The 24,088-nt window shown below is 37.0% G+C and overlaps 1 protein-coding gene across 7 annotated transcripts in view; it reads right to left on the bottom strand.

Moving 5' to 3' along the window:
• The window catches only part of HERC2 (HECT and RLD domain containing E3 ubiquitin protein ligase 2), a 115,930-nt gene that overhangs the window by 11,739 nt on the left and 80,103 nt on the right, over window positions 1-24,088 (bottom strand). For 5 of the 7 annotated variants that reach the window (XM_065854517.2, XM_065854527.2, XM_065854500.2 and 2 more), the window contains 22 exons: window positions 23,812-24,037; window positions 22,751-22,922; window positions 21,992-22,178; window positions 21,076-21,216; window positions 20,530-20,721; window positions 17,658-17,811; window positions 16,860-16,967; window positions 15,598-15,729; window positions 14,938-15,096; window positions 14,728-14,846; window positions 14,221-14,346; window positions 13,150-13,305; window positions 12,885-13,000; window positions 12,561-12,759; window positions 11,145-11,359; window positions 10,224-10,401; window positions 8,454-8,615; window positions 7,225-7,316; window positions 6,200-6,339; window positions 4,937-5,124; window positions 4,074-4,271; window positions 2,080-2,163 (listed from right to left, as the gene is read on the bottom strand). In XM_065854517.2, coding sequence (XP_065710589.1) covers window positions 2,080-2,163; window positions 4,074-4,271; window positions 4,937-5,124; window positions 6,200-6,339; window positions 7,225-7,316; window positions 8,454-8,615; window positions 10,224-10,401; window positions 11,145-11,359; window positions 12,561-12,759; window positions 12,885-13,000; window positions 13,150-13,305; window positions 14,221-14,346; window positions 14,728-14,846; window positions 14,938-15,096; window positions 15,598-15,729; window positions 16,860-16,967; window positions 17,658-17,811; window positions 20,530-20,721; window positions 21,076-21,216; window positions 21,992-22,178; window positions 22,751-22,922; window positions 23,812-24,037 — 3,444 coding nt within the window. Of the gene's footprint in view, window positions 1-2,079; window positions 2,164-4,073; window positions 4,272-4,936; window positions 5,125-6,199; window positions 6,340-7,224; window positions 7,317-8,453; window positions 8,616-10,223; window positions 10,402-11,144; window positions 11,360-12,052; window positions 12,117-12,560; window positions 12,760-12,884; window positions 13,001-13,149; window positions 13,306-14,220; window positions 14,347-14,727; window positions 14,847-14,937; window positions 15,097-15,597; window positions 15,730-16,859; window positions 16,968-17,657; window positions 17,812-20,529; window positions 20,722-21,075; window positions 21,217-21,991; window positions 22,179-22,750; window positions 22,923-23,811; window positions 24,038-24,088 lie in introns of those variants that run through there. The other 2 variants (XM_065854537.2, XM_071813537.1) reach the window with 2 other exon arrangements.

Below are 24,088 nucleotides of genomic sequence, written 5' to 3'. Positions count from 1 at the left end.
ACTTGACCACAGGACGAAGGAGAGATGTTTGGCTTGCTTTTACACCACAAGTTATACAGCTGTTATGGCCAGTCCTGGTACTTCCAAAGAAACCACTGAACAAAAAGTTAATCTGAGGAAATATTTTTAAAAACAAATCAGTATCTGGAAAACAACTTTATGAAATAAACAGATGAGTGTTTATCTTACACGGAAGATTAACTGAAATGACTGCACCATATAATATGTAAACTGTAAGAAGAGTCTTCTGAAAGTAAAGAGATCATAAAGCCTAGCTGCAGTTAAACTCAACTGCAAATAAGATTAAGGTTCTTAACACTGACAATTAGCTGTTTGAGACTATGTAAAGCAGCTTTGATTCTTCAGTTAAATATTATAAAGGATTGAACAGTTTAAGAGTCCGCACTTCCGTTCTCTGCAAAAGCTAACTGAAGAAATTAGGACCCATACTTGGTACTGTGTAATCAGGCCAGATTAAGAATTTGGTCTTTTGCAGCCTTCACTTAGCTAAACCTAGGACTGACTTGTGTTACAGCAATACTTCATTTTCCCCAGAAGCTATGAAGAAGGGAAGCCCTGCAGCTACCAGTTCTTTTCTAGATTTTAAGACAGATTCAAGTAATGAACAGGAATACAAGAAAAAGCCTATCAATTAATTAACTCAACAGGAGGAGGAAGACACCAGGAAATGAGCCCCAAACCTATTCACTAGTTCCCTGCTCTAAAGTTAAATACTTGCACTGTTTTATTGGACTTTCTGAATTCACTCACACACACACAAAAACTAACAAGAAAACCTGTGGCACTCTCTTCAGGTTCAACTTCCCAAATAATAAACTAAAGCAACACATTTAAATCAAAGAGTCATGTAATGGTTTGGGTTGGAAGGGACCTTAAAGATCAGCTAGTCCCAAATCCCTGCTATGGGCAGGGACACCTTTCACCAGACCAGGTTGCTCAAAGCCCCGTCCAGCCTGGCCCTGAAAACTACCACAGATTTTGGGCATCCACAGCTTCTCTGGGCAGCCTCACCATCTGCATGGTGAAGAATTTCTTCTTTAGATCTAACCTAAATCTACCCTCTTTCAGTTTAAAGCCATTACCCCCTGTCCTATCATTACACACCTTGTAAAGAGTCCCTTTCCAGCTTTCTTAGGGGCCCACTTTAACTGCTGGAAGCCTGCTGTAAGCCCTCCCCAAAGACCTAACATTACCACAAGAAATGTTAAGTGCCCATAGGAAATTGCAAAGAAGAAGAGACAGGGTCCAGCCACAACAAAGATGTGCTTCTGTTCACTTATTAGTCGAAATTTTCACAATTTCTCAATTCTAGCCTTAGAAAGAGTAAGTTTTCTTACTTTTTACAACAAAGAAAGAAAACCACCACTAAAGGAAATAAATGCATGAGAACTCTGTAAGACCAGGCTTCAGTCTACTTAAAGGAAAACAATCATTTACTATTCTATGTTACAGAAATATCTATGGAAAAAAGACATATCTGGCCTCAGGCACAACATCACATTTTCTAACATCAATGATAAGGAAAAAAACCCTTTTGTATCAAACAGTTCTGCGATCAATATGACCACATGTGATGACCAGTAAAGGACAAGACCTTATCAGCCTGATTTTTAGTTACATTCAAGGACTTTTTTTTTCCTTGCCTTTTTGCTTTTCCTTCATGTGCTCTGCCAGGAAAGCAGCAGCTGAATAATTCATGTGACCATTTGGAAAGGTAAGAAAGGCATCAGAATCACTACTCTCAAGTTATGTAATGTAGCAAGTTTTGAAAATGTGGTCCTTTGTCAAACAGGACATACTTTGATCATTAGAGTCTAAATCATTCAATCAATATAAGTGACCCACATCCCCCGAACAACTACAGTGTGGATGAAAATATACTGAAAAGAAAATGAGCTGCCCTTTCTGCATTCACTTCTGCATTGTTTGATTCTCTCATAAAAATCCAACTCTTCAGTACTCAGATACCAAACAGCTGAAACATAAAGGGACTTGACAAATGTACAGGACTGTGTACTAAACATACAGATAGTAAAATCAAAACTTGAGCTTAAGTACCTGTATTCTGTTGAGCTCTACAACTGGCCCGTGCTGACGATCTCTCACCATAGTTGCTTGCACAACTTTCCTGAAAGCTGCCTCCTAAAAAAGAAAAATACAAAAAAATCCAGACAGTGACAAAACCGCAAGCAAATAAGAAAGCTGCACACATTTCACAGATAAAATACATACTTAGCTCAAATAAGGAAAAGAAAGACTCTTCAGCAGAATAGAGAAACTGATCCTGCAATACTATCCTTCAGCAATCTTCTTCTGAGTCTATCACTAAACACTACAAAAAGCATAACACTACCAAGTCTTTCTTTAGAAGAAATGTAAAAAAGTATCATATACATTTGAAACACTAAAAATAAACAAAACTAATAGAAGATAAAGCTGTGAGGCACTAGTTAAGGATCATGTTATTTGTGCTAATACAACCCAACTCTGAAACAGATGGGATACTAAAAAGTAAAGAAAGCCGCTCCTGCATCACTCAAAATCAGGGCTTGAAAAGTTGTACTGCACCCAGATTCAGTTATCACTAAGCGACCAACATGCCACTGAGCATAGGTATAAATTAATTTATACCAGAATAATATATGTATATGGAGAATAATTACTGTCAGCAAAAAACGATCAAAAAAGCCAAAGATGAGACTATCTTACTATGGAAGACCATGAATAAACACCAAATGAAAATAAACTTAAAAAATAAGACTTTTCATGCAAATTCTAGTGTCTGAGGTTCTCTCACTAAATGTTTGGATCAAACGTTACATGGTCAGTTTCAAGCAAGCTTTAAAAAGATTTTTAAGTCCCTAGAATCTCTGAAGGTAAGCCTGACTTAAATGCCTAGATATGAATACGGCATCGCAACTTCTGGCGTCTCTGCTGAATGCTTTAAAATAAAATGTCTGATATCACATTTTGTCTTCTACCTGAAGCCTTTCTGTAACTGTTATGCAGACTCATAATTATGCAAAATGTGCCTCCTGCACACCCATTCCTATACTTAACGTAATATACCTAAAGACTGCCTATTAATAGTGCTGACACATAAAAGTGTAATGAACAGAATAGCTAGGATTTCTCTTTCCTTTTTTTTCCAGTGTACGTTTTCATAGAAAGTGTGCAGTCTTCTCTTGGTCTGTGAAGCATGCATTCTGCTGGATTGCTCTACTACACTATTTTACTGGAGTCTAGAGAAAGAGACCTTGAGACAACACATGCTAAGGAGCCTAGCTACAGGCCACGTGTCTCATTTAAGGACACAGGACAGCACTGCAGAGGGAAACTTAACTGCTTCTCTTTTCTCCCAGCAGACTTTGTCTGTTTCTATACGGTTTTCATTTTTTGTTAGGCAACTTACTATGACAGTGAGAAAATACAGATCCAAAACTGGTGATCATACTGAAGGCAAGTCAGGTTTTTAAAGGCTTTCCACATCTGAAGTTTTGAACAAGCGTTGTAGCCTTCAAGCACTATAATTATCTGCATGTTCTTATGATTGAATTTACTGAAAACTATAAAAATCCACTTCATTTACTGATTTGAAATTGGACTCCTCTGTATTTTGTCTTCACTTTTAGCCCAATCTAAAACAAGTCTGTACCTGCACAGAGCTTTAGATTGACTAGTATATCACCTCATCACAACAACTAAAATAGGAAAAGCAGACAATGACCATTTCATATCTATCTTACTTTTTTTTTTCTCCAGGATACCATCTACTGAATACTCTAGAATTCAGTTATACTACCAACTGAAGATTTACAGTATACAGTTATTTTAAGATGAACATCCAACAAACCTATGATGAAGAACTGAGGAAAACTATAAAAATAACATGTTCACAAAGAAAGAAGTCTGCATAATCAAAATGCAAATATTTTATATACAACTTACAAAACAAATTGAGATATATAGCTCTATTTTCTTCAGAAACAGTTTAAACAGTACATTTCACTTACAGCTACAAATCATTCCCTTAGAAACATTCTGATAAATACCTTTCCCTGCGATATCAGAATTCCCCGTAATGTGTCAAAACCAATTGAGGGTCCTTGGCCAGTTTCATCAAGTCTTCCTTCAAGATCAAACATTGGAATGCAAGGACAGAAGAGTTCAGAAATGTGATGCAGCAGCAGAAGCCTGTTTCTCAATGAAATGATGGGAATTTCCTGCAGATGATTGTACTCCATAGGAACCTATAATCAGGCAATGATATCCAAATGCAATTTAGAATTATTATATACTTTATTTTATTAAATAGAATAACCATTTATGAGATTTGTAGGCAAATTTGTATTAGAAATTCAGATATTTGCTTATTCACACTGTCAAAACTTAATTCATGGAGTTAAGCTGTTTATAAAAAATACTAACAGTATCCATCTCAACCAAAACAAGTATTAGAAACATGACAATGAGACTACTCTTGCTAGTCCTTATTTTACAGTTCTCTTTATTCATAAACAGACATATTTTACATTCCATCATCACTACTCCCAGGAATTACAGCTGAAAGAAAAAAATATTCAAAAACTAAACTTCTCAACATAAAGCAAGCAATGAAGAACTCCCTTGGAAGACATAGGATTTTCATAGCTGGAATACAGAACTAAAATTCCTGCCAATTTGCAAACTGAGTTACTGTTCTGCATTGGATTAACACTGAATGAAGAGTGAGTCTCACCTCAGAAAACTGGAGTCCTTCTTTGGAAATATGGAAGTAAACCAAAGTAACTCAAAGCCAAATCAAAGCACACTGAACTTATGCAGGGATTTAGAAAGGAAATAGGTCTACTGAAAGATCAGCAATACACATACTAAGTACATTTAAAACCTGAATGCAATGAGCCAGAAATATCACCTGTGTAGGGAGCTTGCCAGCATTAGCAGGTTTACTGGTTGACCAAGCTAAAGTATGTGCTGAGCCACATGCTACTCTGTTGATCTTTTTACCCTGAAGTGCTGCAACCAAGCGTGGTCTTTGGATGGCGTTAGTTGTTCCATCTCCAAGCTGCCCTTCGTCATTATCTCCCCATGTATACACTTCCCCTAAACCAAGAAAAACAATTAATTGATCTGAAGCAAAGATAGAAGCTTTTTGCCTCCCCCACCAGCCTTTTTTTTTTTTTTTTTCTTTTTGAATCAGGATTTATAAATCATTTAATCAAAGGAGGCCTTGGATGGTAATCAAGATTTTTAGGACTGACAGCCACCCTGAAATCCACTATCTAATGCAGATAAATCTTGAATAACATGGTTAAGCCATGGTCTATGTCGAGCAGCCAGAATAAGATGCATTTATTTCCTCACAATTTGTATAGTTTTAAAAGTTGTTTTCCAGCACAGGAGGAAATGGTGGATCAGAAGAATAACAGGTACACCAGAACCAGCCTATATTTGACAGTTTAACAGCAAAAAAAGCTGATATTGAAACAAAAAATAATTAGAAAAGGCTTGACATTTTGTATAAGAAAGATCCTGTAATAGGCTGTATTACTACACAGGATATTAAAATGGCTGGCTTATTGCTGCAAGATAATTGGAAAATACTTTTAAAATAGCAATCCCGCTTACGAGCATTCATTATCTGCAGCTATACCCTATTTCAATAGCACCTATAAAACACTCAGTTATTATGCAGACTTGTTAATCAAATGTGGGAGTCTGCTACAAAGAATATTCAGCATCTCAACCTGCTCAGTAAGAAGCAATATTGTTTGTGCAGTGATTCATTTAGCACGTTAAACACCTCAGCAGGATCAGATGATCCTGTAAAAAAAAAAAAAAAAAAAGAAAAAGCCAAATCCATTCATTCTACTGCTTGACCGATCTGTAATTACTTTTAGAGCTCTATATTTTGCTTTGACCATCAGCATTTATGAAACTCAAAGTCTCTATTTTTTATTAATTAAAAACCTTCAACTGGTTTCATGTGATTGTTTTAAATCAATGACATGCTGGCTGCTCAAGAAATATGCAACATCTGCAAACACAAAATATGTCCACGGACGTAAGAGGATCAGCATTTTTAGTAAGGACAACCTACCAACAGCTGACTTTAAAACAAGGTTTCATTTTTCTTAATTCAGTACTGAGAACTAAGTAAATTATTTTATTTTTATACCATCTTCAGTGCAGCAAACACAGTGCAAAGACCCAGTAGCAATAGCAATGACTTTCTTTCCTTGCAGTCCCTGCACTTGTCGTGGTCTTCTAACGTGGTCATCAGATCCATGGCCTAGTCGATGATAATCTCCTTTGCCCCTGCACAGGAAGGTAAAACATTGCAAAACTGTTCTAATTGTGGAAAAAATGGAATGACAGAATGCGTCTGACATGTGGCCTGTAGATGTATTTATAAACAGTTCAATACCAAAATATTCTCTACATATTCAACATTCTTCATTGCTAGCTCATATGACATGGATGTGATTCTGCTGATATAGTAAAAGTTCTTAAACCTCCAGTATGCTGTCCCTACTTATTCTGTGTCAATCCTTTTACCACTTCTGCAAGGAGTTGTTTGTTTTTTTCCTCTTAAAATGGTGAAGTATTACAAGCATTCATCTGCAAAAACAGTACGTTTACTGACCACAGACACTGAAACTTTCTACAGTTTAGAGATCTTCCTAATGCTGTGCAAACAAGGGGGCAGAAGGATGTTGAGAAGATATTTTTAGTCTTTTTAAACACTTCAGTCTAGTAGTTCAAACCACAAAATTTGGAATGACATAGGAAGATTAAAATAATGAACTTAAATCAAATTCTTGGACTACACCCACCACAAGCTAGACACAATTTTGCTAACATATGAGAATGCTATTTATGCTGTCATCTTCCACCCTGCATGACACTTCAGGCTTATACATTTATTGACCTCCTTGGAATTTGTGCATCTTATAGTGGTCAATGCCTGGAATGACAACTCTGTGCTTAGGTTTCCAAGACAAAATACTTTGATTCCTCATTCAAATAGCCCTACAAGATGTTCCTCAAAGTAGTATATTTTATTACTAATGAAGACACAGGAATTCAAATAAGTTTTTGATGAAGGGGCAGTTTAAAACCATGGAGGCAGTATATCGCTAGTACCTGTTGTAGACAAGGTTACATTTAACACTGTCAAAATAACTAATACCAAATACTTGCCACGTATATACTGCTCCAGATTTTGTAAGAGCCACAGAAAATTGTGATCCACATTCGACTTTAACCACTCCAAGGCCTGTGAGGGAATCAATCTAGGAAAATAATATCAAATGAAATCAAAGTTAATTAAGGAGGTTCTAGTTTCACAGACTGCACTGTCTGAAGTAAAATATAATGCACAAGTGTTTGTCTAAATGTGTATTTATAAATTAAAATGTGTATGCAGATCATTTAGCAGAATGCTACTCCTTTCATCTTTCTACAATTTACTACTTAAAACATTAAAAAGAAGCTCAGATTTGGCAAACTGTTGAAGATCACCTCTAGTATGTTTCATCAATAGCTACTCAGGAGTTGTTCCATAATAGAAACGGTAAGGCTCTGTCTTCAAATACTCAACATCAATCATCCCTAGACTGTATGACATGGATGTGATTCTCCCAACACAGCAAAAATGCTTAAACCTCCAGTACAAGCTTCCTATTTATTCTGTGTTGGTCATTATGCCACTTCACCATCAATCCTATGAGACTGATGATCGATTAAATGCAAACAAATTATTTTCATATTGTGTTACATCATGTGATTAAAAAAACTGATATTTGGGATAGGCTTCGTCCACTTGGAAACAGAACTGGGACACCTGTATCCAGGTAATAAAGTGTGATCCTGGACCAAGAATCTAAAATCCACTGTGCATACCTATACACACTGACAGAGTTCCCAAACACAAACAATGTTCATCTTCATAACAAGTGCTGTAATTCAAGATGGCTACATGAATTTCATTTGTAACATATGAAGAATTGCCAGGTCAACAATGCATTCACATGAAAGGTTTAATATAAAGTAAGATTATTTTTCAATCAATAGATACCCTGTTCTGGAATTCAGGTATGATTTCAGCAGTATTATGGAAACGTATTAATGTATGGAAATATGAAGATTTCTTGGCAAAATCTAACATTTTGACAGGAACCAAAATTAAAATGATAAATACTGCTGGAACTAGCAATGTTCTCCAAAGAAAAAACCTTCAAGTGCAACTTTAAGTATCAGCACAAGATTTAAAGACTCACTGTAGCCTAAAAAGTTCTTTCTCAACAACAATCAGAAGGATCCTGATGTGCTAAGACGGGTAGAAGTTTGCAAATATTGACAAATGCGTTTTCGGCATTCTCCATAAACTTCATGGTTTCTAAAACAATGAAAAAGTTACATTCAAATACCTTCATTGGTACTTTACAGCCATCACTGCCTCCTCTCCCAAGTTTTCCATAATCTCCATCACCCCAGGACCAGACTGTATCATCATCAGTCAGGCACAAGGTCTGTGCATCCCCGCTGCCACAGGCTATGTCAATCACACGGTAGCCCTGGAGAGCTTCCACCTGTAAAGAAATTGCCCAGTTTTGTTCACAATAAAAGACTCAGTCATTCAGTTTCAGAAAAGTTGACAAACCCAACTTGGCAAGGTGCTTCAGTGGAACCACAACTCTGAAAGACCACAGAAACAAGCAAATAAAAGCAAGTCAAAGGGCTTTGTTCTTTTCAAATCAGAAAAATGATAACTAACTATGTATTTTAAATACTGGGCTGTTCTTTCCAATTGGTGAACTAGCTAAAATTTTTTGACCTAAAAAGTCTGAAAACAATTCATACGAAACACCTAAGGTTATCAAAGGCTCTATTCTGTTAAAATAACTTCAGGTTGTCTGGCTGAGTACTGTATACCGTAAGGAAAAAAAAAAAAGTTATTTTCAAATACTCTTCTACTAGTTTACAATTTTCCAGTACTTGCATCATCATCTGATTTTAATCAACACCTTTCGAAATGCTGCCATCTAGTGATGAAGTATGGGATTTGGATCTATAAAGTAAAAGGATGGTGACCCACATATATCACACCCTCCTCATCCTCACCCCTACTTGAAAGAGGTTGCAGGTTGCACAATTCATCATCCAAAGCACCATGGAACTTCACATACTTCGACTCATCTACAGATTATCTACGTTCATACTAACCAAGAACATGGAATGGGGAAAGATGTATGGGAAAGATGGGTAGGCCTTGTTTTTTGGAAGGCAGGGGAACGAGAACAATTGGAGACAGGTGATAGAGTCCCAGAATTGACTAAGCATGTATGATACCTTCATCCCACAAATTCAAGCCCTGGAAAAAGTTAATGTTTGCACAGAGCTACAAATAAAAGTAACAAGCTAGCACTCAGTTTGATTCAACTAATGTAATCTTACCTGTATTTTCAGCAAGAGAAAACAGTTAGCAAAATGAGCTCTCATTTGAAAGGCCAGGCAGTTTTCTTAAGAGCACTATTCTAACTTTAGGCTCTTACAGTCTAGTTGACAGGAATACAACAGTCTGAATTACAACTCGTCAGCTAATCAGTACACTGATTCTTGCCATATTCAGTACTGCCCAGGTTCTCAGATTCACCACTTAAGAATCAAATAGGAACAGCTATCTTAATCAATAATTACTTAACTCAAATTCCTTTAGCAAAAAGCAATTAAATGCCTCACAATTACTTAGGTGGAGCTCTTACTAACTTACTATACACTTCAGCAACATCTCAGTGTTCAACCATGGGAATTAAGAGTATAATTACTGTGTGAGGAAATAAACAGCAGCTTGCAAGTGACTATCACGGTCATCACTCATATTTTCCAGGACGTGAACAAGGAGACAAGGAGCTCCTTTGGTCCTTTTCAGTGCAAACTACTCTTGTGAAAGCGTGGAATTTACTTCCTGGCAGGTGGAGTATTTGACTTGGGGTTATCTTTGAATTTTCTCTACGACAAATTCCTAAAAAAAAAAAGGTTAGTGATCTCCAGCAAAGTTTTCTAAAGCAACTGTTCATTTCTTACAAATACATGCCACCATTTTTCTGCTGCACTCTTAACATGCAGAAGTGCAAAAAGTTAGGAATCAGAAGGGAAGAACAGGACAAAGGCTGTATAAAACTCCAAAGGTTTCTTACCAGTTTAGGTTTCAGCTGGTCTTCACTATCTCCATGCCCCAGGCGTCCGTATCTTCCCTTACCCCACGTGAAAAGGTCTCCTGCAGCTGTAATGCAGGCACTGTGGGCTCCCCCAGCCGCGACATCAACCACTTCTATGCCTCTCAGAGATTCAATTACACGGGGACGATCACAAGGGCTGAAAAGAAAATACGTGCCTTGACAAAACTTTTAGAGCAGATCATTCACATTCACCAATCTATGGAGAGAGGTTTTTAAAATGACTACAAGGACACGGAAAATAACTGAGTATTTGCTTTTGCTCCAGCTTAATATCCTAAAGATATTTGTTTAATTAGTCATCTAGAAATGTTTTAGAGGCCTCTAAAAGCTTGAAGTATTTTACTGTACTTTATACAACAGCATTACAGGTAAGTTGAAACTACAAAACCACTCCCATTAAAATCTAGTGAAAGCTAAGCATTTACCCTGGAAAAATCAGACCAATTTAAGACACATTATCAAAATTTCTAGTATAAAATGCACTCTTGCACCCCATGCACGTTTTCTTTTTGGATCCAAACATTGTTATCTTTAACACAACAGAACTTTTCCTTTAATACAGGCAGCAACGCATATGGAGATCAGAAGCAGAATGGCACTTCTGCTCCGTAAAGTGCAAGAGAGATATCAAAGGAAAGCCACTGGACTTCAGCATCCATAGATGTGTTAGAACACAAAATCTAATTACAGAAATCAGAGTAACTGTTTATCTGAAAAAATATTTTGTGGTTCTCCAACTTAAAAATGTATATTTCCACATCCCTACTTGACACTAAACTCTCCATGTAGGCAGTGCTCATACAACATTTCAAATAGATAGCAACTATAATAAGTATCCATTAATAGGTTTTTAAAACAGTATTTCAAAGTGTTATTTACCTTCTGTTTCCATGACCAAGTTTACCATCTTCTGCTTCTCCCCAAGAATAAACTTCTCCCTCAGAAGACAATGCCAAACAGTGCTTCCCTCCTGAGTTCACTGCAACTTTCTTTATAAACACATGTTGAATGGATTCCAGTAAAGTTGGAGTAGAAACTGACTCTGTTCCTCCAATTCCAAGCCTACCACCTGCTCCATATCCAGTGGCATAAAGCTTTAAAATGAAGAATAACATTATGGTTTTTTCTCTTGAACAACATTCACTAGACCTATAGAGAAGAATTCTTAATGGATGTATACTAGAATACAGTTAAAGGAAAGCTTGAAAAAACAGTGTCTTGCATACCTCTATACCATCTTCCAAAAAATAAGAAGTATTTTGAAATATTTCACACACAAATGAGTGAAAATACAGCTACATATAAGTCAATGAGATATTTCATTTTCAACCCTAAGGCTGACTTTGTAAAAGTATCAAGAAACCACAGCTCTATGTGATAATGTTACAGAATCATTTATCACCTGTAGGTTTCTTTCAAGCAGCACTATTCGAGTTTTCTTTCTTCTGTGGAATATATACACCTAAACACAGTTACTTCTTCCTCTCCCATCCCATAAATACAGTTCTAAGTACTGCTTTTCACTCTCCTTTCATCTATCTGAAAATAATTTCTCTCAACAGAATGATGCCAAGTAACATCATTAATCTGCCCCTTATCCTTCTGTGGCTCATTAACAAGGATGATACTGACTGCTGAGGACAAAATCATGAGAGTATCTCACTACATGAATGTAACTCACAAAACGTTCTAGCTAAAATACTCAATTACATTCTTTACACAAAGCTGCCATCTGTATAAAAATAAGTACTTTTTTCAATTTGTGAACTTATTTTTTTTTCGTGTACCTTGCAGTAAACCTCTGCACGGTGCTCCTTTTCTCTCAGGATTTCAGCATCTGCTAATTAGAACCTGCAATATTTAACTTACAGGCATTTAGACAACTGTGAACAACCTGATATTCCAATTACACCTCTCCCCTGTTTGAGAGACATCATCATCATAACATTTTACTGTGTGTCATCTTTTATGAGACTGTGAGCACGTTACGTGTATTCAGCTTTGTTTTCCAAAATCTGATCTCAGTTTTGAACTGAGAACTAAAATACATATCTAGTTCCATGCATTTAATGGTACAGTACACTGAATTTTTAGACTGCACTGGCAGAGTTGGTATAGTTCTGTTTCTTTAAAAAATAAAAGAAACCAATAGTAGTAGTGGTAGTAATAATAATAATAATAATAATAATAATAATCCATGCTATGCATGTTATTTTTCATTAAGTTGAATCTATTTTGACTGAAAATGAAATATTTCAAGGCAGTCTAACAAACAATTATGTGATGTATCCTTACTTTCCCATCAGCAGTCACTGCAAACAGAGTCTGTTCACCACCAATTAACTGCACTGGTCTAAGTGTAGCAAGAGCTTCACATGGAGTTGGGACTTTGACTTTTGCCCCTTCAATCCCACCAAGTTGTCCTCTGTGGTTATGACCCCAACCATAAATCGTGCCACTGCCTCCAGCTGAGAGTGTCCAATCATCAGGCCGCCTGCAGAAAATGCAAAAAAACACGAAATTTTAAAAGAGCTTTTAAGAAATCACAAAAAATGTGTTTTATCACTGTAGAACAACGAAGCATCACAAGACCAAACCAATAATAGTTGAAGAAATCACCTATTCATCCACTGGACAAGCTGCTCATCCTGTTCTCTCTTAAAGACATCATGGCACTCATGAAGAACATCCATATTTTCATTATCTGCCATTAATTCTCGGATCTTCTTTGCCACCTGTAAAATATTTTGAATTAAACAACATTATTCAAGCTATCAGTTACTTGTATCACAGTTGGCATAAAATACTTCAAACTCAGTATATATCTTTTTAAATGAAACACTTTTGTATGTTCCATGAAACATTTAAAATATTCCTGCAGTACCTCATCAAGGAAAACGCGAGGTAACGGTGTCCTTTTATCAAGAGCCACAGCAACTCTGGATGCCATACAGTATCTCCTGAACCAGGCCCATTTGTGGGTCTCTGCACAGCAAGGAAGAGTGTCCAACTCCAGATCACAAGCAAGAGCCACAAGCACCTGCAGATAATCAAAAAACATTTTAGAGAGGTATCAAAAATGTATAATAAAATGTAGTATGCTTTTCATGTAGCTGAACAGCTCATAGACCAGTAAGGCCTAACATAGTCTCAAAGACATGTAAAGTGCAAGGGACATTAAAAGCCATCTTCATTACTGTCACTGATGGGGCAGCATCTAACGTACCCAAAGTATTTCACATGGTTATGTATCTAATTTCCTTTTTTGATCTAGAAATTTTCACAACCCACCTGTGATAAACCCTCCTGGATTAATTAACTTTTCTATACCAAATGTCACACGCCAAACTTTTAACCTTCCATTTCTAAAGTAAGTCTCCTTCATACAATTAAACCTATTTTCAACTTGATTCAATTTCAAATCAACATTGCTGATGGAAGATTGCAAACAAAGGATTACTTCTGCCTATACGAATTTTTTACATATTTTAAGAACTTATTTTTCTTAATATAGATAAGTCCTCTTAGTTTAACTTTTACTACATATGAGGCTTTTTCAGCCTTTTATTCTTGTTAGTCTTCTCTAGACTTCCTCAGTTTGTTTATTTTGACTTTGAAGTACAGGGTCCAAAACGGAACAGTCTTCCCTTCAAGACATTCTTATTTGTTCCAACTAGATGTAAACAAAAACTTCTAAGTATTTAAATCAATAAAAATACACAACACTGCTATTAGGACAACTCGGAAATCACTTATCAAAAAGTGTAGTCTACTACACTCTCAAGATATTTTTCTGACCTACTCACCTTTGCCTAGCTAGGTACTCCTTTTGGAAGTAATATTCTGATTTTGTCAGAAAACGTTTCTAATATACGACTAGGTGACCTTACCACATCTCACCAAAAAAAAAGTCAGAACTATACTAATCAATTATTTACTGATTGTACCCCATTACCTTAAAGAAAGGGCTGTGGAGCAATTGTTTGCCACCTCTCACAATGGGGTCTTCATAGTCAAACTGTCGCTGCAAAGCTTCTGGAAGACCTTTAACCAAAGCGGCTAAAGCACTCCCTGTGAAACTCTAGAGAAACCACAGAACTAGAAAGTTAGTCTTACTGTATGTATTTTAAAAGTACATTACTTAGATGACCATGACAAAACATAATTAACTTCCCAAACTGCAGTTAGCTATGTGAAGTATCATTTACATCTATTTCCTAATAGAAAAGTATTTCTATCACTTTTTGGCAATTCCAAAATGACATCCACACATTATTGGAATTTTTCTCTAAAATGGAATACCTTCGCAGACTTGTAGACCTGTGCAAGAACACTATTCATTTGTACACTTCTTTTTTCATACTAAGATGTATGTGAAGCATTTAAATGCTAGCCCTGGAGTACAACATTTTTGTTATTAATGGTAAAAAACGTGAAGAGGGGAGCATGACTGCCTTCTTACCAAAGCTCGTGTTTCTCCATCGTTATCCCCTAGAATCCGGTTGATGTTAATAGACTGGCCAAACTCTGTTGTGAGCAGTTTTCGTAGCCTCTGCAAGGCCCACATTCTGTGGCCAGCAGCTAAGGAAACACAAGCACACGAAGAACATTATTACTCAAAACCATCATTTTAGCTTCAAACAAATAGGCTTTAGTTTAAGACAACACCTACCTAAGGCACTCAGTTGAGCACAAGCTGCAAGAGAAGCTGCCAAGCGAGGAACTATACTCCTGTTAGAGGCAAAATTTAGGCGAAAATCCAACAAACACGTAACCAAATCCATCGAGGGACATGAAAGAATGCAACGATCTGAGAGAAGGTCTTTAGGACCTGCAAGAAACAAAAAGCAAAAACAATAAAACAAAAGGTGGGGAAGATTTATCCTCAGACTAGAATAAGAACAGAACATAGGTAGGACTGCTGACCAAACACAGCAGTCTGCAGTACAAGTCTGCATCTGCATTGGTCCATTCTACCTCCCTTTGAAGGGACTGGATGAAAGGCGCACTTTCATAATATAATTCACCTAATTCCAAAATAGATGCATTATCACAAAAAAAAAAAAAAAAAAAAAAATCAGATGAAATGGGCCGCAAAGTATCCTCTTTTCACTGATGAAGAGGAAAACCAGAGTGATCACAAAATATTTTAATCTCTTCCCTATGTACAAGTGCACCTCTCAAGACTTTATTGAAAATGTTTTCTTAATATTTATGAAAATGTACTATAGAACTTGGGCATGTAAATATCTTGCAATAAATGCAACTGTAATAAAGAGACATGTAAATCTACTCTCTCATCCTTCTGTAAACACCTTGTATGATACCTTACCTGCAGCTGGCATGATAGGGTAAACAGTGAATCGCCATCCCCATCCATTCACAGAGCCATCACTGATGAACTTCCACTTTAGTTCATCGCCTGGAATTCGCAATTCACTTGACCAATCTGACCACTCACGACCTGTTACAGTAGGTAATATGGACATATTCATTATACTGTTTGAACCAATGCCAGTCCCTCAGCAATAGAAACTTCCCTCCATGGTCGTATATTATAAACATCACATTAACGTATTCAAGAAAAAGAAAAAAAAGCTATGTGAAGTACACGAACATTAATTATAAGGATGTTACACTAACACAACTTAAGTCTTAAACAGTTTGATTCACACTGCTAACAGATACCTTCAGTACTTTTCATACCACATTCAAAAGACAACTATGAGGTCTTACTGAAATCCGTTGTCCTACTTTCAAGTTATCTTTTAATGTAACAAAAAATAAAACAACATATACATTAAATTAAGCTTTACGGCTTTTTCCAACCAGAAATTCAATTGGAAATATCTCAATAATGAGACACATGTGCATCTGAAACAGTCTGGAGAAAATTAGTCAACAGTAAAAGCCCAGAAATATTCAGCACAGACAGTAACTACCAGGACCCTTGCACATGATGCAATCTATGAGTAGTTCAATGTAAAATGTGATGAGATTAAAAACATTCCTCTAAAAATCTACTGCAAATTAATAGTGCTTAAAACTTAAATCAGAGATAAGAGAAAAAAAGATGGGAAGATTTCTTGGAGTGTCACATACATAGGCCAGAGTAGAGAACAGAAAGAGAGAGCCTAGATAATATTTCGGGCATTCGACAGCAGAAGAGCATTTGTCTTGACTGTATGAAAGCTCAAAAAAAAAAAAAAAAAAAAAAGCTAGTGAAAAAAGTACCCTTTTCCAATTGTGTTCCAGTCTGCTAAAATATACTTTGGTTATACAGAAATTCACACATTGGCAGGAGCGCTAAACACTGATTCATTACACTCTAACTGCTCTTAGGAAGAGCACGACTACATGCTCTTTTGATAGATTCTTTATATTCAAAGATGCAAGATCACTCTTACATGTCTGTGTCTATATTCTACACCTTTTTTTAGGTTAAAACAGAATATCAATTTACATAGATTTTCCTCTTTTTTTTTTTTTGGCGTATCCCTCACAGTAAGTCAGTCACAGACAAGCGGTACGTTTCATTCAGCACTTAACAGTAAATCACATGAGACATTTTCGAAAAGCACTAGTTCTCATAACCTGATCGGACGGAAACAATTCTGTTGACACCATCCATTATGGTGAGTGGATCGTGCCGCCGCTCTGTAGAACACTGGCGATCAAATTCTACCCTCAGTCCCTCAGCACCTAAACAGCAACAAAGAGTTTACACACTTCTACTGCACAGTCAAAGTCATGAACAAATGCAGTACTTTAGAAATCCACATGAAATCAAACACAGTTGTCTGGAAGCCATAGTGCTCATTAATAAAAATAACTTCCTTGGGTTTAATGACATTTTTTGTCTGTAATTTCCTCTCTTTGAAAGGCTTACATCACAGCAAGCTCATGTAACTAAAGGCTAGCAGACAGAAGACTGTATTCTGAACATTCCCAACTAAAGTTGCAACAGAAAAATTGTCTATTTACAGTGAAGGCAAATAGCTCTTTGTTGCCTGTACCTTTTGTTAAGTACTAGGTAACTTAGTGAAGGAAGCACAAAATGAGAAGACAGCATTAAAACAAATTATTTCCTTAATGCTAAAGACAGGTGTTCAATTACTGACCCTGAAAAAGACTCCGTCCTTCTCAGCTTCACAACTGAACAGAAAACAGCAAGGATATACAGCTGCAGTCACAGCCAGCAAACCCAAAAATGCACATTTCACAGGATCAAGATGCTCATGCAGTAAGTGTTTTAACAAGTTACTTCTTATAGCAACAGGACATGTAACATTGCTTTAGAAGTTCAATAAACAGTTTTGTAAGCTAAGGAAAAATTTTGCGCATGCAGGCTTGAAAAATTAACTGAATTTTAGTACCGTAAGAATTCCATACCTGGTATTTTAACTGTGCCACTAGAAGACGTGTCATCAGTATATGGATGGCTGCTTTCTACCACAACTGGTTGCGAAGAGAGGCGACCACTTTGTGAATCAGTTGCCACATCTTCTAGTTCAGTAACACACAGCTCCAACAACATATCAGCAACCTAAGAAAAGAAAAACATACACTTTATGAAAAGTAAGTTTGGTTAGTCCAAGAAATCCAAGCCAACTACCATTCTTCCCAAATTTAAAATAAATTAATAAGTAGATCACTTGTTTTTGGAATTCTGATTCATAAACAATCATATTCATTTAAAAGTACTCTTTTTGGTGGTGTTAAAGCTAGAAAAACTCCTAAAAGCCAAACAAGTTTGCAGTAAGTAAATGACAACACAAAAAAATTGTTTTCCCCTTACAGACCAAAAAAACCAAAACATACAAAAACACTGTAAAATCTAAACTGTGAAGCACAGGCTGAGACCTTAATGCAAGGTCTGAGTCTCCCACTGTATTCAGCGTTGGTGCAGCCTCACTTCTAGCATCATGTGCAGTTCTGGGCCCCACAAGTTAAGGGTGTGAAGGCCCCTGAATGCCTCCAGAGGAGGCAACAAAGCTGGTGACAGGGGCTGGAAGGCAAGTCCTGGGAGGAACAGCTGAGGACTCTGAGCTTGTCTAGTTTGGAGAGTAGGAGGTTGAGGGGTGACCTCCTGGCTCCGCAGCTTCTGAGGAGGGGAAGGGGACAGGGAGCTGCTGAGCTCTGCTCCCTGGGATGCAGTGATGGGACACATGGGAATGGCTCAAAGCTGCACCAGGGGAGGTTCAGACTGGGCATTCGGAAGAATTTATTTACTGAGACAGTGGTCAAACACTGGAACAGGTCTCCTAGAGAGGTCAATGCCCCAAACCTCTCAGTGTTTAAGGGGCATTTACACAATGCCCTTAATAACACGCTGTAACTTTTGGTCAGCCCTGAAGTGGTCAGGCAGTTGGACTAGATGATCATTGTAGGTCACTTCTTGATGATATGCTCTATTCTATTCTAAATATTTAACAAATATGTAATACTGCAAAGCATTTTTAGAGAGAAAATTCCAATAGTACTCATTTTTAAAGAGCAGTTTCAAATAAAAATTCTGACTCTGGAGGTAAAACAACTAACCAAAAAACCACCACCAATAACAAAAACAACACCCAAACAAATCACAACAAACACCCACAAAGTTGTTCAGCTACTCACTATTAATGCTAGAAGCAAAAAAAACAGACATAAAGTTTAACTGTACATATAGTGTGCATCTAATTGGTGTGGGAGGGGTGTATACCCAGAATATGGGTATACACAACCAATTAATATAAGGAGTTTGAAAACTGGGGTGGGAGTGAGTAACAATTTGAGAAATGCCACTGAAATGCCTCTACACAAATAGCATCAATTAGGCTTTCCCACAATCCAAGTTTACCTGGACACAGATACCGTAAGATTTCATTGTTTGAGACTGAAGCTGTTCTTGTCATTTATACCGTTAATAAATAAAATTTCTCTCAATTCAATGCATACTCCTTAGCAAAGTCATTATGCATCTTTCTGGTCACTGAAGCCAAGTTTTATAAAAGAACACAAAAATCAGCTCTGTATAATCACTTCCAGTGTTTCAAATCAGTCTTTAAGTGGTGCAAAGCCGTAAATTAATTACATCATATGATCATATTAAAAGAAATGCATTGTTACTCATTGGAAAAAAAAAATTCAAAGGGTAAAACTACAAGAAACATTAAGCAACTTTCAATTCATTACTATAGGCAGATATTATATAAATAATTTACGATTGGTAATATTCTTTCATATAGCTGTTGGTACCAAATATTACAGCATTTTGACCTGTTTGTCAGTTGTCCCAAAACACCCCACACCCATGGATACTTTGTAAATAGTTAAAAAGTTCAGTGCATCAAAACTAAGAAAAATTACTATATTGTTAACAATGTATTGACTGCATTAACAATATTGACTGCATCAACTGGAGAAATGAACTTGGATGCAAAACAAAACAAGCATGGAAGTTCTTAAACTAACATTCCACAGGAAATACGGCTTTGTTTAATTCAGCTTCATTTCAATAAACAAAGCGACTTGTCCAATATATAGATACAGTTCGTTAAGCTTTTATTTTAATGTCTAATTGCATCATGACAAATCAAGGAAATTGTCTATTATTGACATTTCTAGCACATGCCTGTATTCATGTGATAGAACCATAGCATCACTTCAGTTGGAAGAGACCCTCAGGATCATCAAGTCCAACCATAACCTAACTCTAGTACTAAACCATGTCCCTAAGAACCTCATCTATATCTATCTCAAACACCTCCAGGGCTGGTGACTCTACCACTTCCCTGGGCAGCCTGTTCCAGTGCCTGACAACCCTTTCTGTGAAGAATTTCTTCCTAATATCCAGCATAAACCTCCCCCAGCACAACTTGATGCCATTTCCTCTCATCCTATCACTTGCTACCTGGGAGAAGAGACCAACACCCTTCATGCTACAACCTCCTTTCAGGCAGTTGCAGAGAACAATAAGGTCTCCCCTCAGCCTCCTTTTCTCCAGGTTGAACAGCCCCAGTTCCCTCAGCCACTCCTCATCAGACTTGTGTTCAGACCCCTCCCCAGCTTCATCACCCTCCTCTGTGCTCCCTCTAGTGCTTCAATGTCCATCTTATGATGAGGGGCATCATGAAGGCTCACAAGCATTTAAGTTCAACTCGAATTTTCGTTTTTATTAAGTTTCTCAGTATGTTGAACTGCACTTCAAAAACAAGAAAATAGCCTAGTAAGCTACTACTAAGAAGGACATAGTTAAAACGCAAGAGTAACAAAAGCTGACCTGTGGGTAAGCTGTGCCCATACCAGACAGAACAGCTGAAAGAACGTCTCTTCCCTTTTCGCCTGCTCGGTTGGACACAGCGAGCTTTAGCAGGTCAACCATGACTCGTGTGTCATCTGGTACCAACAGACTCGTAAACTCATCCAAGTACTGCGGTTCTGGGCCAGATACTTTACTCTGACTTTCTACATCCTACAAAACAAATTGAAGAAATATTCAGGCAGTGAAGATGAAAGGAGTATCTCACTGAATCTGAAGAAATTAACTTGTCTGAAGAAGTTCAGAGGTAGTTTAAAAAACAGTTCACAAATCCAGGATTATATGGCCCCAAAATTAACCTACTGTTAAACACATTTCTCAAGTGAAAAAGTTCTTCTAAAACTTTAACTTCAGACAAAAATAAAAAGAAAATCCATTTGTCTTTGGATAGATTTTCAAAATGCAATCATATACGGAATAACTTTAAAAGCATTTAAAAAAAGGCAAAACTGGTTGATATAAGCATGGTAAGGACTTCAGTTTTAAGGAAGGTATTAACAACATTACTTCTTTGGTTTTTGTCATGGTTTCTGCGATGATACTGGCAGCTCCAGGATCATCTGTGACTGGAATGAAAGGACGGGAAGAAGCAGCAGCAGCTGACGGAGTTACAGCAGACGGTGTCACAGCATCTTCAGAAGAAACAACCTAACCAAAACAAATAATAATTAACAAAAGCTGCAGCAAGATACTGTAAAACCTTTAGGAATTATTTATTAGAAAGACTTATGTTCAAAGACAGAAGCAATGCAGAAACAGCCATAAATTCAAAGCAAATAGATTCACTCCTTATACTTCTATTTTTTTGTTCCTTGGCAAACCAGCCAACAACCCCCTCAATGCCAGCTGCTACAAAAACATACAATAAAACATCAGTGCCTGCAGAAAAGCCTACAATGTACAAGACAAGACCTAACAACACATGTTAAATTAATAGTCTGTTAAAGGAAAAGATCTCTTCAGCAGCAAGCCTTTTCTTTTTTCTGCTTCTGTTTGCAGTAGAGAATCAACATAACAGAACTCCGTTCAGGTCCTCCCGTGTACATTAGTTGATATAAGTTCACAATTACATATGATTAAATAACTGTCAAATTTTCCCTTAGACGTTGACTTTTTTTATTTAAAGATCACTTCTGTAAAATTAATTTCATACCTGGTCAAATGGTCAATATTTTCTTGTTAATTCTAAAATACTATTAGAAATCACCACAATTGCATTTAAATGACACAGTGCACTTTGAAAGTTCAAAACTGATTTCACACTAAAACTTCACTTTTTCCAAATCTGAAACACATAGAGTACCCACTCCTGACATTAGAGCATCAAAGAACTGTTTAATCTCTGCTATTATCAGACTAAACATGACAATATTTTTCAGCTTTACTCTTAAATACTGATGGAAAAATTCACTCAACCCTTTACCTCCCCTCTCCTGTCCTGCCATGGGTTTGGGCTCAGCCTCTCTTCTACATCTCCTCCAAGCACGCATTCATCTCCACTGGCAGGGCTTCCTGCAGAAGTAGCATCTGATGGGGGGGCTGGTGATGAAGAGGGACATTCTACTGGTGCAATCATACTTGCAGGCATCAGTGCTCCAACAACTGCATCCCTGAAATAATTTAGGACAGATTAAGATAAAGCTAATTATATGCCCTTATTGCACTTAAAAAAAAAATATGTTAGCTTGTCTTAAAAAAATAAGGAAAGGTTTCCAAGTTCTGAAATGAGAGAGTAGTTTTATCTCCATTCTCCTTTGGGCCTGATGCTTAAATATGGTGGTTTAAGGCCACTATTTTACATGAGTTCCTCTTCATAAATTTTAGCACAAATACTCTGTTCTCTACCAACAAGAAGGGCATTATAAAGTTCTGTTGTTCTTTCCACCCTGGCCCCCACTGCTTCCTCCATGTCATCTATCGTGATTTACTTACACTCCTTTTACGTTATTTACTCGAGCATTTCTAAATAAACATTTTTTCCTCCCAGGCACTGGGAGCTCCTGTAAAGAAAACGTTAACAGCATAAAGCTAAAATCAATACAAAAAAAATTACATTGAGCTTAGGCCTATCCTGAAGAGTCCATATTTGTCAAACAATTTATAGTTGAATCAGAAGACCCTACTAGATAGTAAGTTATGTCATGTTTCACTCTGCAAAAGACAGGAAAGTTTGCATGCCTACCTGGCATACATGATTTGTAATGCCATCAGTATATGAGATAATGCCTGCTGTTTGGCAACGTTCCCGTCAAGCGACAGGAGAATCTTTGCAAGGGAAGGGCGATTCGGCTTGGAACTGTTTGCCCCACTCATTTTGTTACTGGCAGCAGAAGAATCTGCATCTGAAGGAACACCTGGAATGAGGGGGGAAAAAAGGTGAGAGCTTTTTTTAATGGTGGAACTGATTTATCTGATTTTTTGTTTAGTCAGAAAGATGACTGTAAAACTAACTCTACAGTAGATTCTTAAACTGCAGTGTCTATAGTTACTACATAAAGTCAATACTGAGGCTTTGCAGCAAAGGCTTTCATAAAATAGTGTTCCTCCTTGTTAATTACTCAGGAAGATTAAAGTAATAAAGATATTAATATTTTTGTGATCAGCATCTAAAACAAGTTTTACTTACACAGAAACTTCTCAAATAACAATATTAGGTAGTCTTAAAAATACTAATCAAATCATCTATATATATAGTTCTTGCTCTTTTTTAATTACCTCATTCACGAAGGCTTAATTAGCAAAATACTCAGTGCTTTTATATGCAACACAAAAAACCCTGCTGTTTTGCCTCCCTAATTCTTAAGTCACTTACCTTAGAAACAAAAGGTTAACAGTAGCATCAAGAATCATAGCAAGCGGTATCATGTAAGACCACCAATACTACAGTAGCATCCATCTACAATTACCTCCATAAAGCTTTATCCCATATTAAATACAAAGTCTTTGGGATATTTCATAAAGCGTGTTGCATTTTAATTTCCTGAAGCACAACAAAAGTTCAAACTAATTATACTTCCAATTAAAGTAATTTACAACTTCTACTTTCCGGTAGAGATTTTGTTGGGATATTTGTAGAGGTGTGTATGTTTCCTGTTAGATTTTTTGTGGTATTTTTTTAAAAGACAGTTTCCTTTTTGTGCTCTTCTGTCACCTATTAAACTATACACACAACTAACTCTCTAATAGGATTAAACACAAAACAAAACAAACCCCAAGCAACAATGTAAGCCAATAAATACCAACCAAGATAAGATGCACCTAAAGGGTCCCTCGCTGTCTGGAAAAGCACTGGTTCATGAACAGCTGGTGTAGCGACATCCACTGTTGTCCATGCTACACTGTGGGAAGACCCACAAGCAACCCGGGTGATTTTCTGGCCTTCCAAGCCCTGGACGAGCGTGGGCTTTCTATTGACTGTAGTAGTTCCATTGCCTTGTTGCCCATGGTCATTGTCACCCCAAGCATAAACCTGCCAGTAAACATTTCCATACATTACTTTGCTTCACTAGTTGCTTCATTT

The sequence above is a fragment of the Patagioenas fasciata genome, chromosome 1, assembly GCF_037038585.1.
Source record: "Patagioenas fasciata isolate bPatFas1 chromosome 1, bPatFas1.hap1, whole genome shotgun sequence".
Lineage (NCBI taxonomy): Eukaryota > Metazoa > Chordata > Aves > Columbiformes > Columbidae > Patagioenas > Patagioenas fasciata.
This window is presented reverse-complemented; position numbering and strand designations above follow the sequence as displayed.